General features: G+C 35.6%; 1 protein-coding gene across 1 annotated transcript; it reads left to right on the top strand.

Annotated features, from left to right (window-relative positions):
- The first annotated feature begins 1887 nt into the window (after positions 1-1887).
- On the top strand, positions 1888-15546 carry arf2a (ARF GTPase 2a). The gene is made up of 5 exons (XM_073839226.1): positions 1888-1970; positions 9146-9303; positions 10501-10611; positions 10701-10825; positions 13401-15546. The coding sequence occupies exons 2-5, from the start codon at positions 9156-9158 to the stop codon at positions 13560-13562; spliced, it is 546 nt and encodes a 181-aa protein (XP_073695327.1). The 5' UTR covers positions 1888-1970; positions 9146-9155; the 3' UTR covers positions 13563-15546.
- Positions 15547-17420: the final 1874 nt, after the last annotated feature.

The raw sequence follows: 17420 nt of genomic DNA on the forward strand, positions 1-17420 counted from the left end.
CTAAGTATCATCAGTGTTATTTTAGTAACACTGAGATATAGGGTTTATAAACCAAAATAATATTTGGTTTTATATTTCCCATTTTAATTTTAATTAAAGTTTTAGTAATTTTGTTTTTAAAAATGTTCTTTTCGTTTGTTTAATGTCTACATTTTTCAAGTAGCAAAAATATTTTAAATGGTTTGTTTTATTTATTGATTTTGTTAACCATAATAACCCTGCTAAGTATTTATATAAAGGATTTAAGATATGACAAAAGCCTATTATTATTATTATTTTCAGTGTTGGGAAGGTTACTTTAGAAATGTAATAGGTAATGTAATAAGTAGTGTAACTATTTTAATTATTAATACGTCTCTGAATTTAATGTTCTAATTCTAATGAATGTCATGAATGTTGAGTCATTTTCAAACATTTAAAGCAGGCAGGGTTAACCTTACAGTAGTACTCAACACTGATTACTGTCAGGCTTTCAAAATCCTTCATCACTTGAATTAAGATTATAATAATTGCATTTTAAAGCACAAAATCAGACTTTGGCACCTCTTTTTACTTTAAGATTTCTTTCTTTTTTTATATGAGGTTAAATACAGATTTAAAACCATAACCAGAAATAGTTTAATAACTACAATACTGTTTTTGAAATCAAAATTTTGCACAGCTATGACAAAAAACACTGTCATCTAACAATGCCTCGGAAAAAACAGTTATTCTTAAAGCATATATTTCAACCCAAAAAGGAAATAAAACAATTCTGTGTACAAAAAAACTGCTGAAACATTGGTGTCCCGTATGTAAAATAGTTACACTCTTAAAAATAAAGGTGCTTCACGATGCCATAGAAGGACCTTTTTATGTCTAAATGGTTCCATAAAGAACCAAAGGTTTACAAAAGGTTCTTTGTGGTGAAAGAAGGTTCTTCAAATTATAAAAAGGTAAGAAAGAGATGGTTCTTTAAAGAACCTTTGACTGAATGGTTCTTTGAGGAACCAAAAATGGTTCTTCTATGGCATCGCTTGAAGAACCTTTTAAAGCACCTTTATTTTTAAGAGTGTAGAGCAGTCAATGCAATTTGAGAAAGAAATCATGAAAATTTACCATGGTTTTACTACAAATAATAAAAAAAAAACGTTTACTATAATTAAACCATGGTAACCAGAAGTTAACCGTGGTTTTGCTACACTAACCATAGTTTAACCATGGTATTTGTAGTAAAACTGTGGTTATACAAATGGCAATCAATACGCCAAAAAACAGTTACTACACTTTTACTATAATAAAACCATGGTTAATTTTCGTAAGGGAATTAAATCTGTATGTATGTGTGAAAATATTTAGATGTAACCCCCTTTGCACTTGTAAACATTTTCATAAGTACACACATTTTTGTAATTAAATTACGTAACGTCATTAAATGTAACTAGTTACTCCCCATTGATTGTTATCATCACAGGCGATACAGGACGGACACCTGACACGTTGTAGCATCTTTACCACTAGAGGGTAACCTCATCCAGTACCTACATTTTCATGTTACATGTTACACAGTCCAGTCAAAGCAGCTTATCTGTCATATATTTATAACATCCATTTCCAACACAAACCTTCAATTAATTTATCCCTTGACTTTATAATTACCCATCCCTCTGGTTAGCGCGGTTCGCAAACATGAGGTTCTCATCAGGGCCATACATTTGCTAAACATATTCAGGTCGACTCATCTTTCATTTTGCATGGGAAGAGGCGGCCTGTACACGCGTACCTCGGCCTCTCACGCCCACGATGCGCTCATTGGACGAAGACAACAACGGGGTGGGGTTTCGCATACACTTTGGAGAATGTGATTGGACAACACTTACGCGAAGGCGGGGCCAATGACGCCACCGTCCTCGGACTAGAGAAAGACGCCATTTTGTTTTTAGCGGTGAGGAGGAGAACCGGAAAAAATTGTAGCGAAACTGCACCAAAAGGTAAATAATGGCGAAACGACTCGTTTTGCGTTGTCATTCTCACGTATGTCATGTAGAGGTATTTTAATTGATTTGTCTTTCATATATAGCTAAGAGAAAACTAGACTTCGGTTATGAATTATCATTTCAGTCAGGGAGGCTAACAGGCTAACGAACGGATGTTTGCTTAGCTGATGTGGAACTGCACAACCAGTTCGCGCCTACCTATCCGAATATACAAACATTTTCAGCGTACTGTTTTTTTGCGTAAACATTTTTTACCAATTTAAACAGTTATATAGCTTCTCATGAGTGACCGGAGTAAAACAAGTAGCCGCCAAGTAAACAGTAGAGTGATCTAGTTACCTCGCCTGCGCCCTTAGCACATAGCAGACGACAAGGCGTCGCTCGCAACACAAGCAGAACGCTCCCTTTATCATGAACGCTGATAATCTAAATTGATTATGCGATCTTTTGTGTCGTGGCAGTGTAAATATTAAGAAACTATTGAGGACTTGAACAGACTATTAGATCGCAGTGACTCAAAATCAGCATAGAGGGTCATACATTGACTGTGCGTAATCTGTTAGTGTGAATGATTGTTAGGCCTTGTTTCTGAGATCCTTCGGTTCGGTACGAAGAAACTGACGTTGTTTCTGTCGAGTATTTCAGATCTTAAGATGTTCGTTTGGTTTTGAGAGTTCACCTGAAAATGATGCTTCTATAATTAGTGGAAACCGGCTTTATGTATGTCTAAAGAGGTTTGCTTTTTGACAAGCAAGAACAGGATTGATCCAGTCTTAGACATCATGAAAAAATGGTATGTGAGTCTGAGCCACAAAACCAGTCATAAATATATATATATTTTTAAATTTATACAGCATTTATGCATCTGGAAGCTAAATGAATAAGCTTTCCATTGATGTATGGTTTGTTAGGATAGGACACAATTTGGCTGAGAAACGGTTGTTTAAAAACCTGATATCTCAGGGTGCAAAAAAAAAAAAATCAATATATTGAGAAAATCGTCTTTAAAGGTGTCCAAATGAAGTATGTTATAAATCAGAAATTAGGTTTTGGTATATTTACAGTAGGAAATTTACATAATATCTCCATAGAACATGATCTTTATTTAATATCCTAATGATTTTTGGCATAAAAGAAAAATCGATAATTTTGACACATGTAATGTTTTGTTGGCTATTGCTACAAATATACCTGTGCTACTTGCACATATAAAACCATCATTTATATTAATGCTATTTGCTTTTAATTTGTGATTACATGTCTACATAACTAGCAGGTGTCAAACACCAGGTTTCTACTGTAATGCATGAAGGAATCGATTGAGTCAAATCAAGTGTAATCGTAGTTCGCTGTAAATAATTATTTACTTAACCCCCATTCAGTTTTAGGTCAGATGGAAACACCAGATCTGGTTTGATACATGTGGTTGTACTGCTTCTGATGAATTGTAAGGTGTTTCATAAGCAGGCACAGCCTCCCAGTCAGTGATTATGAATGACTGACGTGTTGATTTCTAGTTAGGAAGCATTTCTCGCTATTATTGGCTGTGTCTGTCGCAACATTGAAACTGTGGATGGGATCAGATGTTGTCATGTGATTTTTCTCTAGCTCCTCTGTTATGCTCTCACTTCCTCACTGCCTGATAAATGAGTTGTCGTAACTATTTCAGTCTTTGATCTTTTTTCAAGTTTGATGAGCATTTTCATTTCCATATAGGTGTATCCTACATGTATCACATGGACTACTAAAGAGTGTTTAATCTCACTAAGAGATTGATTCATTAGAGATCTGGGTGTATTTGACATCTGGTTTGTTTTTGTTAGTGATGATTTTTGGATATAATCTAAAAGCACGTTTAAGGTTATGATTAATCATCAGCTTAATTATTATTCGTCAAGCATGAAGTGACTTTCCTGAGCTGTTGCAGGGAAGGTGTTGATTTCTCTCATAATGAGTTGTTCATTAGCCAGAGTTCATAAAGCTTTCTGTCACCTTTCATGCGCAACCTTGTGCACTACTAGTCAAAAGTTTTAAACGGTAAGATCTTTTAAAAATGTCTCTGATGTTCACTAGGCATGCATTAATTTAAACAAAGTATAGCAAAAACAGTACAATTTTGAAATATTTTAACTATTTAAAATAGCTTTTCTATTTGAATATATTTTAAAATGTAAATTATTCCTGTGATCACTATACACTACACCATTCAAAAGCTTGGATTCAGTGTATACTTTTATTAGGCAAGGATGCTTTAAATTGATTAAAAGTGATGTTAATTACATGCATAATGTTACAAAAGATTTCTATTTCAGATAAACACTGTTCTTCTAAACTTTCTATTTATCGAAGAAACCTGAAAACATTCTACTCAACTATTTTCAAGAATAATAATAAATGTTTTTTCTAATATCAGAATATTAGAATGATTTCTGAAGGATCATGTGACTGGAGTAATGATGCTAAAATTTAGCTTTGAAATCACAGGAATAAATTACATTTGAAAACATATTCAAATAAAAAACAGTTAATTTGAATAGTAAAAATTAAAAAATTATGCTGTTTTTGCTGTACTTTGGATAAAATAAATGTAGGCGTGATGAGCAGAAGAGATTTCACTAAAAAAAAAATCTTACTGTTCAAAAACTTTTGACTGGCCAAGGTTTTCTTAAAAAAAAAAAAATCTTAAGTTTCAATTTAAACACTAGCTGACTAGTTTTTTTTTTAAATTCCCAAGTACCAGGAATGCTGTTTGTTAAAACTGCTTGCCGGGAAAATAAACATTTTTTGTATGTACTGTGTGTTTAGTGAAAGCTGTTGTAAATGTTAGCAGACAGCTGGTGGAGTTATATAGGAACAACACAATCTTACATCAGGATGTAATGTTTGCATCACAGGAGTAAATTACATTTTAAAATACAATAAAGTTAATATTTTGAATTGTAATAATATTTAACAATATTTATTTTTAATTAAATGAATGTAGCCTTGGTTTCTTTTAAAATCATTAAAAAAAAAACTTAAACTTTTGAATGGTAGTGTTTGTGAATGTTACTCTGCTTTTTAAGTATTAAAGGGATAGTTCACCCAAAAATTAAAATTCTGTCATTAATTACACACCCTCATGTTGTTCCAAACCCATAAGACTGTATTTGGAATACAAATTAAGATATTTTTGATGATTTGACCCTCCATTATTCTCCTCTGCGTCACCCCAGTGCCATTTTTGATGCAGAGGAGAAGAAATGTTGAATAAAATCATTATTTTTGTTTCCTTTGTGCACAAAAAGTATGTCCTTACTACATTTCTGAGCCTTGAATGTGGAAGGATCCTTGCTTTCTATGGAGGAACAGAAAGCTTTGAATTTCTTTAAAAATATCTTAATTTGTGTTCTGAAGATGAACAACGGTCTTACGATTTGTGAACGACATGAGGGTGAGTAATTATTGAAAGAATTGTAATTTTTGGATGAACTAACCCTTTAAGCTGAAGACTTCAGAGTAAGAATGGGGCTGTTATTTAAGCTTGCGCTTACTCTTAAATGCCTTCAGTTTCAGCATGACTAGTTCAGTCTGTTGTAAACCAGTGGAAAAAAATCAGCAATACTCATCACATCTGATGCATGTTTTTAAATGTGTTGCTGCACAGAGGGATAAAGTGAATCATAGTAGAGAAAGAGCACAATTTCACTTAACAGTTTTTTTTTTAAGCCATTGAAACCTGTTACAGGCATCACATTTTTTATTTAAGACGTTGTAGACGTAAGAGGTAATCTTCAATGTAATGTGTGACGTTCTAGCTTTATTTACACAGGACATACATTGGTGTACAGTTATGACTACAGCAGCTTCATTAGCAAGAGCTTCTCGTTTCACCTTTTCTACTCAATAATTCAACTTTCTTTGGTTCTTGTAAATAATTGATGTGGTTTAATTTGTTGCTGAAATACCCAATGGCCGATTAAAAATGTGTCCTTAACTATTCCTTTCTCCTCCGTACTCCATCTTGCATTTTCTTTCATTATCTAAAACACAAATCGACCATAATGCAACCTGTCTGACTGATCAGTGAGTCAAGCTGTGAAAATATGTGTAAGTTACAGAATGAGTCATTTTTTGTAGCACTTCCTTGTATTTACAGGGTCTTCTTTCAGTGATGTGGCCCCTTGTCGAGCACATCGTTTAAACAAAGGGTGTTTTTCCAAATAGTTTGAGGCTTATGTAGTAGTTTTGTTCTGGTGTCACTGCATTCTGTAGCCCCACCTCTCTTCTTTTTACCCAAAGGACACTGCTCTCACAATCTCGACGGGTGTGTTCTCGCACCATTCTTAGCGCCTAACTTTTGTGCCACAATTAGACTCAGTAGACAAAGTACATTCCTTCAGATTAAGTACTTGTTAACGACTTTTTTGTGTGTGTGTGTGTGTAGCTGCAGTCTTTTGATTTATTTTTGCAGAATGTATTTTGTATAAAGTATATGGTATTGCTGCTTCACAATACAGTATGTCACAGTTCAAAATGTCACTGTGCTTTATGTCATTATAGTTAAATCATGATTAAAACTGTAGCAATTTGCAAAAGAAAAGCTTAAATGAATGAGTTTCTTTCTGGACTCAGACACATTGGTTTCAGAGTTTAGGCTTTAGATGACCTTCTTTATTAACTGCATATAGTTATATAAATGAAAATAATTAAAGGCTATAGTATTAATGTAATGTTATGAGAAAGTAAAGTGATAAATGATTGTATCGGCACAGCTCTTTTGTAAATACATTTTTCAAACATTACAGGTTTTAAACCAGATTAACAAGGTCACCCATCTATTGCATGAAAACAATTGTTGGGGGTTTATAATTCTTCAAAGATCTGAGTCTGACTAGGGATATGGTGGCCTCATTGTCTAAAACTGTAGTTTATCGCTTGAGTTACAGTTGGGATTAGAGTGTAACTCAGTCGATGGAGACCAGGCTCTCCAGCCCTCTCTCTTTTTTTTCCTCTGTGTCTCTGATTAATTCAGAGGGCAGGTGTCTCCTCTTACAGGTTTGTCAGGTTTCTGGTTACCTCCTGTACTCTTCTTTCCACCGGTGGCATCTTGCATTCACCTCATCATTGGGCCTTTTGTTTCTGTGACTCTCCTCCCTCCTCTTTTCTCTTCACATGGTGAATCAGCCTTGACCTACACTTGTTTCCCCAGTTGTGGTTGAACCATAACAAGCATTCATGACACATTTAACACTTAATCAGTTCCTGTGTAAATGATTGTGGATTTTTTTAAAACATTTTTGTAATAATCTTAATGTTATAAAAGCCATATGTTTTCTTTAATGTCAAATACTTAAATTTACCCAATTACTTCAATCAGTGTTTTAAACTGTCAATAACAAAATACTGTTTAAAATGCTTTCTTAATTATACATGTTTATATAATGACAAAAAATCATTATTGTAGATTATTCTACTGTTTGCAAAGTGTGCACTCCACAAAACAACGCTTCAGTGCTGGCTAATCTAAGCACTTCTGATTGGCCAATGCATTCCTAAGTTCAACAGAAACTCATTTGATTGGTTATAAGGCTCAAAGCTGCACAAAAAAAGCACATGAAAGCAATCTGATAGAGTGCAAGTGAATCTAAATGTTATTCTGAGAGTTGACACTTTTCATTCATTTTCATGTTTCATTAATCGCGACAGCCGTGATATGTTGTTTAATTATTCAGGGGCATTTTTTTGCCCCATTTATCTTGAATTTTTCTGTTCATTTTAGTGGCATTTTTGCCACAAGCCCTTGTTAATTTCTAACCCTGTGGCAGACTGATTTGGGGTTTAGTGCTTTAAAGGAGTAGTTCGCTTTCAGAACAACAATTTACAGATAATTTACTCACCCCCCTGTCATCCAAGATATTTATGTCTTTTTTTCTTCAGTCGTCAAGAAATTATATATATTTTTTTAGATAAACATATCTGGAAATTTCTCCATATAATGGACTTAAATGGTGCCCCGATTTTTGAATCTTCAAAATGCCGTTTAAATGCAGCTTCAAATGGCTGTAAACAATCCCAGCCGACGAAGAAGGGTCTTGTCTACCGAAACGTTCGGTCATTTTCTTAGAAAAATATATTTTTAAATACCTTTTAAGCACTGAAACTCGTCCAGCACCAGGGCTTGTAGTGCGCGTTCCCGACTTTACGTACTGCGTCCACCGTGCTCTGCAACGCAGCGAATGCTTGAAGCAGTCCCATCACCTGACTCGCCGATTGTTTGTAACAGTGGAACAGATGTGGTCCAGTCGTGACAGCACTGAGATTCCTGCTCCGCTGAAAATGGCTGGCATTTTCCACACTTGCACCACCATCTCGTCTCATTTGAACGCGGTCAGCTGTCGCAGTTTTCTCTCTCTGACAGAGTTCATCGTCTGTGTATTCCGGCTCAAAAAGGTAGGAAACGGTGAAAAACTCCATCTCATGTGCTCCTCCAGCTTCAAAGTCGTCTGACATCGTTGTACTTTATGTTGTACCTTGTTGCTAAAGAGTATTTGATTGCGTTGCACTTCTCTCTTCTCAAGTTGGCTTTGTAAACACTGGGTCTGTAGTTTCGCATACGTCACGCGTGACCTTTAGACGTGAGTACGTAAAGTCGGGAACGCGCATTACAAGCCCTAGTGCTAGACGAGTTTCAGTGCTTAAAAGGTATATAAAAATATATTTTTCTAAGAAAATGACCAAACGTCTCGGTAGACAAGACCCTTCTTCGTCGGCTGGGATTGTTTACAGCCATTTGAAGCTGCATTTAAACGGCATTTTGAAGATTCAAAAATCGGGGCACCATTTAAGTCCATTATATGGAGAAATTTCCAGAAATGTTTATCTCAAAAAACGTAATTTCTTGACGACTGAAGAAAAAAAGACATAAACATCTTGGATGACAAGGGGGTAAGTAAATTATCTGTAAATTGTTGTTCTGAAAGTGAACTACTCCTTTAAGCGAGTATTACCCATTGCAGGGTTTAAACTTCTATTTTTCAATTTCCACCCCTGATGTATACTATTATGTTACACCATTTTCAGGCACTCAAAATCTTGTTTGTCAGTATAGAAAAAAAGTTGTTGTTTAATTTGCTGAGTAATTTCAAATTGTTTGTAACTCCATTTACCTTCTCTGTTCTCCTCTGCAGAACCGCCACCATGGGGAATATGTTTGCAGGCCTCTTTAAGAATCTCTTTGGGAAGAAAGAGATGAGAATTCTGATGGTGGGCTTGGATGCTGCTGGAAAGACCACCATCCTGTACAAACTGAAACTGGGAGAAATAGTCACCACCATCCCCACTATCGGTTTGTAATTTTGACTATGCTTTCTTTCTCTAATGTATTAAAGGAGTAATGGAATATAACTACATTATTTTTGTGATTAAGCTATAGTATTTATGATGTTATACTAAAATGTATTTAGACTTGTTTTTCACACAAATAACTAGAAACCTTATACAGTAGTTACATTTTTACCATGGTATTGAGGTGTTATATGTGTGGTTTCAACTGTGGTTATCACGATATAAATGCATGCTACTATAGAAGACCAATAGTTCATTTTAAACAGTCAGATTAATGAAATTTCGCCATATAAAAATGAAGTTGTTACAGTTTTTACAGATGTTGCTGTTTTTGATAATTAACATAAATTTACATCTGCATCCTAACTCATGCTACTACTACTATCAAGAGACAAAAAAAAAAAAAAAAAAATATATATATATATATATATATAAAATAAATAATAATTATTACTGGCAAGTAACACAAACCTGTTTCATGATTTGAAACAATATCACTCATTAGAACATGCAGAAACTAATTAATTTTTCTAAGATACTTTTTATTAAGAAAAAAATGAGTGGAAAAGTGTAAACAATTAAAAAACATAATTTTCTGACCATAGAGAGTAGATTAAAACCAATTATTCGTCTGATTTCTACAACTTTTACTTGCAAGCAAAAATCTTCTTTTAAACATTAAAAGAAATTCAGATTTGACATTTATCATGGTAATTATTAATATCAACTTGTATGAATTATTTTTTTTTTTTGTCCATATCACCCAGACTAAACTTGTTTTGCACCAAGTATGAAAACGCACACGAGTGCCTTTTTTAGTGGGCTTGGTTCTGGAAAATAAATTTATTCCATGAGTGTTTAAAACAGATTAATCAATAAAAGGTGTAAGCTATGAATCAAACAAACCAGCTCTGAAACCAATCATTAAGGACTTTGACTTGAAGGAAAAAAGTAGTTTATTGCATCTTTAGCTTTTTACTTTATCTTCCCTTCCCCCTTTCATTCCATCTCTTTGTGTCCTATCTCTTATCCCTCTATCCCATCTCTTTTTTTTTGCTGTCTGTGTGTATATATGCTAAAATTATTAGAGTGGGGGCCCAGCATGAGACACAAGAAGTTCATGCCTTTTCACCCTCATTCCATCTGCCCCTGTTTTCTTTAAGCCAGTGTTTAACGTTCGCCCTTTTTCTTTTTGCAGGTTTTAATGTTGAGACGGTAGAGTATAAGAACATCAGCTTCACTGTGTGGGATGTGGGTGGTCAGGATAAGATCCGGCCGCTTTGGAGGCACTATTTCCAGAACACACAAGGTAAGTGTCTACACAAAAAAACCCCACACAGAACCAGGTATTGAGCAACTCTTGAGCGCATAGTCATTCTCTCACTGTTTCTTTCACAGGCCTGATTTTTGTGGTGGACAGTAACGATAGGGAGCGAGTGAATGAGGCGAGGGAGGAGTTGACGAGGATGCTGGCGGAGGACGAGTTGAGAGATGCTGTGCTGCTTGTCTTTGCCAACAAACAGGTAAAAGAGAGAAAAAAACGATCCTGTGTTAATTTGGTTTCTTTTCCGACTTCTGCTATGGCTAATGTCAGGTATGACTGTTTCATTGATTAGTCTGGGTATTAATTAGGGCTGGTATAAAATATTGATGTCTTGACTTTAACCTATTCTCATTTTTACAGAACAATATTGATTCTTAAATCCTAAGAAATCATTAGTCTAGCCTGTTTTCAGTTAATGAGCGGAACATTGCAGCACACCTCCCATCCAATAAATCGCTATAGGATTTCTGCTTTTTCACTTTTGATCTAAAGCAAAGTCTCAGATTTCAAATTCTGTCCATTTCATTACAATATTTAAACCATAAATGCCCTTTTGGTGCTGTTTAATATGGAGTGACAGATTTCTGTAGTGCCTCAGTTCAAGAGAAGCAGCAACGTGAAGTGCACATAAACTAATCATCTCCTCCGCTTTAATGCTAGCTACAGCATAAAATACACATAAATTAACATCCAAAGGCATGTTAAAAGAGAGTACAACTTACCAAAATCCATATCCTGTCCCATGTATTTGCTCAATCATTGTTTCAGCTGCTCGAAGAGTCACTATGTTACAGCTTGTAAGTAATGTTACATAATGTCACATTTACCTCAGAAAAAACACATTTGGTCATTTGGTGATCATAAACTCATTAGTCAGCTAGAAAAATGAACTTTCAGGGCTCTTGACTGTGTCTAAAAAGCTAGTTTGTCATTGTAGCCTGTTTTATTGCTATTTTTTAATGAATTAAAAATATAACAATGAATCCATCTTTTGTTTTAGTTTTAAAAAGTGAGAGGTGTATGTAGGCAAAACGTGACAACAAGATCGAAACCAAAAGCATCCGAAGCCCGGCTTATAGCAAAAGAGGAACTCCCGTTCACAAAATTCAAATCACAAATAATACTACTGATGAACAAGAACTGGTTGAATGTTAAGCACTGTTGTTACCATATAACTATAAACCATGATAAAAGTTTATTAGCATGCATTGGTTCGGTGTTGTTGCAAAAAAAAAAGCGACCAAATGATGTGCTCCTGCAAACGTTAGTCGCAAAAGAGCAACCAGTGGGTGGAATGAGTCTAGAGCCCTGACATTAGAGATGAGCAGTTTGCTAAATATATGCACCATATAATTGTATAATTATAGAATTTGTACTGTTCTTCAGTGTTTAATTTATGTTTGAATAAAAGCGTCATCCACCATTTAAATGTTTTAAAAAATGAATGTGAGTAGAAATATAACTATATATTTGGAACTTTAATATTATAAAAACTTTGAGTGTAATTTAAGAGTTTCATAAAAAAATGAGTTAATTTTAACCTTCAATATTATAGTAATGTATACCAACTGACTCTCGTGTATATTTAACAGCAGTAGTTGAGGTTTTTTTTTCTCCCTTGATAATTTGATCAAAAGTGAGAGTTCACCCAAAAATGAAAGTTCCGTCATTAGTAACTCACCCTCATGTCATTCCAAACCCGTAAGACCTTCGTTCCTCTTCAAAACACAAATTAAGATATTTTTCTAGCTGACTAATGAGTTTATGGTCGTTACCAGAGAGGGAGAGTTACTTATGCTAAAAATATTGTCTTTTAAAATATAATATTTCATGAAAATACTGTTTTTTACTACATTTTTGATTAAATAAAAGTAGCCTTGGTGAGCATAAGTAACTCTCCCTCTCTGGTAATGACCGTAAACTCATTAGTCAGTTAGAAAAATGAACTTTCAGGGCTCTAGACTGTGACTAAAATGGTTGCATTTTTGACAGTTTTTTGAGAATGCTCAAATTTGAAATTTTAAGCATCTAAAGGCTTTCTTTCATTTATTTTATTTATGCTAAACGTTCTGTAATTTATTAGTCTGTATATAATACAGCATGTGGTGTATGTCATGCCTCATCTTATTCGTTTTTGTTAATGTAATTTTGTTCATTCAACAAGCATTTTATTCAGCAGCATTAATTTGATCAAAAGTGAGAGTTACAGGGATAGTTCACCCAAAAAAGAAAATTCTGTCATTAGTTACTCACCCTCACGTCATTCCAAACCCGTAAGACCTTCGTTCATCTTCAAGACACAAAATAAGATATTTGTGATAATCTTAGAGCTTTCTGACCCTGCATAGACAGCAATGCAAGCAACATATTAAATGCCCAGAAAAGTAGTAAGGTGAACTAAAATGTGATCTTTTAAAATATAATATTTCATGAAAATACTGTTTTTACAGTATTTTTGATTAAATATAAGTAGCCTTGGTGAGCATAAGTAACTCTCCCTCTCTGGTAATACTGTAAAGGAAATGAGCCAGTGCTTTAGACTAATTTAAACCAGTAACTCATCTTTTTTTGGTTATGTTGATGATGATTAATTAAAATGAACTGGCTCAGAGTCATTAAAGTTATTTCAGCAGAACTCAGTGACATCTGCAGAACGGTCAGCACATTTTCACACAGTCAGAATGATGTTGGGGTTTTTTTAATCAGTATTGCGCAAATCAAAAATGGTGTTCTAGTATTTGACGGCATTGCTCTTTTCATCTGTTCCACAACAGGACCTGCCCAACGCGATGAACGCAGCCGAGATCACAGATAAGCTGGGCCTTCATTCCCTGCGTCACCGTAACTGGTACATCCAGGCCACCTGCGCCACCAGTGGGGACGGTCTGTACGAAGGGCTCGACTGGCTCTCCAACCAGCTCAAAAACGCTAAATGATCCATTCCACCCTCTCTCCTCTTCTGTCAGCGCTGTGTGTATGAATGTGTGTGAAGGGTGACAGCACTGGTTTCAGTCTTGCCCGGTTGCCCAGTTTATCCATTTCTTTCTCTCGTCCAGTCTTGTATACGTAAGAGACTCTGCCCAGTGCTGTCTATAATACACATGCAAGAAAGAGTGTGTACGTGTGTATGTGTGTGTATGAACTGAGGGTGGGAGTAGCCTTGCTGTGCCTTTCAAAATAGACACTCAGTGTACAGCACGGTTCTCTCTTTCTCTCTCTTCTCCCTCCTCTCCCCGTGGTTTTCTGCACGCAAAGAATGACCCAGGATGTTAAATATTTCTGTTACCTAATACACTGAAACCAGACTATAGGCCTGATTTATTTTTCCCCTTTCCCAATGTTCGAAGCAATCACGCATGTCTAAAATGTTACAAGGTGTGAGTTGCCATCCTTTGACCCCCAACATTTGATAAAACTCATTGTAACCTGCATCAGGTTGGGAAAAAAAAAGAAGGAAAAAAAAATCAGACAATAAAGTGACATTTCTTTTCCATCCATTCTTCTTCGCGTTATTTGAAAATCATGCTAACGCTTTCAGGTACGTCACATGACGCTTTCCATGTGAACACCACCAGCTTGCTTTCCCTACTGCTGTCCTCAAGCACAAGCCTGTGAAACCTTTTCGTTTACACAAAGTCAGTTTGGAAACGTCTTAAACTATTGCCTGTGGGAAAGAAATCATTTGACCCTGTGTGTCTGCTTTTTTTTTTTTTTTTTTTTTTTTTTGGATCTTGCCGATCATCCAATCAGATCCCAGGCGCTAACTAACAGCCTTACATGTGATTTGATTGCCATGTAAGAGGCGACTGCAGAAGCGATGAGTGTTTGTGGGATTATGGAGGGAGTGAGCGCCTTCTGCTGGAGCAGCGAGGCCTATTGCGAGCTGCTCCCACTCCAGTGATTCTTCTTTTAGCTCTTTTTCTTTTTCTTTTTTTTTTTATTGTTGTGATGATTTCGTTATTATGGTCTCTTTCAAGTTGTCCTGCATCGTATGTACAGTCAGAATCTCATGAGTGTCCAGGTGAGGCCACTAAGGGCTTTTTGAGATGCATTCATTTTTCCCAATTGTGCTTAAAATTGAAATGCCTAATAGATCGCTAAAAATCAGAGCTCCAGTGGTTCCTCAGTTGGTTCTCTTTGTATTGCAGAACAGATGCAGGTCAAAACGCAAACTCCTCCAGCCAGCTATAGCCGTACCCGTTCCATATTTCCCATTTCTTTCCTATGTCCCTGTTTTTCTTCATCTGCCGATGGCTGCTCTACCTGATGCACCAGTCCATTTTAAAACACGTCATTGATAGAATCAAGCACCAGCAGAGAGATGTTCGCTTTGAGGACGTGTACACGCATCTAATAATCCAAAACTGACAAACGCGTTGTTTTCCTTCATATTCCAAAGGCAACTGCAGTGTTGAATACAGCATTGAACATTCTGCTGTAAAGATCCCAGTGGTCCTAACCCTGTACTGACCTCTCTCACAAGGGAATAGGTGATGTTTCACCGTGTGTGAAACTTGATAGCGACATGAGTGCGTTTTATTGATTTGTTTTCTTCCCCCTGTTGTCTGTCACCGAAATTCATGTTTCATAACTCTAATAATGTTTTTTGGCCTTTTTAGTTCTTCTGATACAGATCTACTGTAGTAGATAAAAGATTTATTTGAATAAGCATCATCTATGACAAGTAATTAAAGTGTATGAGTATGAAAATGTATTTAGCTTGCAGATTTCATTTAGCTATCCTATGTTCAGATGTGAAGCTTTAATTTCAAAAATTCTGTAAAATAATAAAGCAAAAGGAACGTGTGCACATGTTTGTTTTTCTTTTACTGAAATGGTTTTTGTTTTTAGCTCTTTTTTTTTTAAACCCATCTTGTAACATCTGATAAATGCACTATAATAAAGAGATCTCTATTACAATTGATTTGTTGTTGATCCTTTATTTTACAACTTTTATCAATATTCAAATCTGCATGGTTTCAGTTGGTGTAGCTCTGGGGCCAGGTGTGTAAATGTAAACTTATTGCTTTTTGGCCATCGGATTGGATCAAATATTGAAAATGGGTTGTTTAAGAGAAAAAAAGATTCTGAATCGGATTAGATCACAAAATCCAATTTTGGTTTTGATTCAGATTAAAACCTCAGTTTGTGTTTAAGTAAGATTGGGATACTTTTGATCACAAAAAAGGATTATTCTGATCCCAGCAGACAGGTGGATTTCAGGAACAAAAATGCAATAGAACTTTAAAACTGGTCCAAAAGCTACAACATTTTGACATGTTATATCCATAAACAGCTTTTAATATCAAACAAAAATAAAGTTTTTTTTTTTTTTGTGGCACAATCATCAGAGATGGACCAGTCAGAAGTAGTTTTGTGTAAATGCAGTGCAAAACATTGGCTTTTTTAATCTATTTTTTCCCCCATCACCATGTCCCTTCAGTGGCTCTGTAGAGCACCAGAAATCCAAATTTTGAAAAAGTGTGTATCTGGATTAGGGTGATCCAATTCAATTTCGCTTTGAAAAACAACGGCACAAAATTAAGATGGATTGCCTGATCCTGATAGCAAAACATGGGATTTTCAAATCCAGATTGATCCGATCCAGATAAAACTTTTTGACAACTGGCCCCTGATTTGGCCATGTCATACTCTAGTTCATCTTTAGGTGGTGCTGTAGAGCTGATGCTGACAGGGCTAGAGTTAAAGAGTTATCAAATTGATGAAGACATGCTTTGTAAAGACATCAAGTCAACATTACAAAGATGGCATTTGTTAAAGAGGAGTGCAAGGACATGACTGTTGCAGAGTCATGACGAATGTGGCGAGGGGAAGACACACAAAACGTATACTTTAAGTAGTCCTAATGGCTACAGCCTATGGCCTGAGCTGCTGGGACAGACCCTATAGGACCAGTAGTTGGGAAGACAAATGAATTAATAGTCTCTCTGGAATCCATAGTAAAAATAAAAACATGGCAAAAAAAAGTGAGTTAAGCAAAATGGAGAACAAGATCAGACTTGTGCATAGACTTAAACATCCATCTTCTGCTTTTCTGTGACCAGGTCATGGTGGCAGTAGGCCAAGAAGAGCAGCCCATTATCCATTAACACATGTAAAGACCCTGGAGAAGAGATGAAATAAGTCACAAGAACACTATAAAGTAATAATGATAAGAAGAAGTCTAAAGGAAGGCCATTTAACTCTGATCAGCATGCATTATAAAATGACAGTTTCCCTTAGGTGACGTGGCAATAAGAAAACCCAAACACAATGGCACTGCATGACTAGGGCTGGCCATCCATATCTGTAAAAAGAGAAAAATTTACAAAGAAAAAGTAATGAACACCTAGATATACATACATAACTATGTTTTAATGGATGCTGTGGCAACGGAGCCTAATGTTCAGCAAATTTTCCTAAAGTCACGGTTTGGTAAGTATATAGGGTGGCCATATATTGGAGACACTCGGATGTAAACCAACAGCACTGATTGCACAGTTAATGTACTACTGAATACGTTGTTCTGCTAATTTCTGCTGTCTAAACCACAGAAAAAAACATGTGGAAGCTGCTAAATCATAAAGAAGGACCTAGTAAGCAGGAAAGGGCACAATAGTTTAACAAACTAAAGTTAATAAGTGTTAAAGATATGTTCAAACAGTATTAAGATACAAAGAACAAACATGAATGTTGTCAAGACTCTTGCCCTGGAAATCCTGGTTCAGTTTGGCCAACCACAAACGCCTTTTTTGCACAAACAGACAGTTTTTTGCACTGTTCTCCTTGATTTG

Source organism: Garra rufa, chromosome 1 (genome assembly GCF_049309525.1).
Source record: "Garra rufa chromosome 1, GarRuf1.0, whole genome shotgun sequence".
In the NCBI taxonomy this organism is placed as follows: Eukaryota; Metazoa; Chordata; class Actinopteri; order Cypriniformes; family Cyprinidae; genus Garra; species Garra rufa.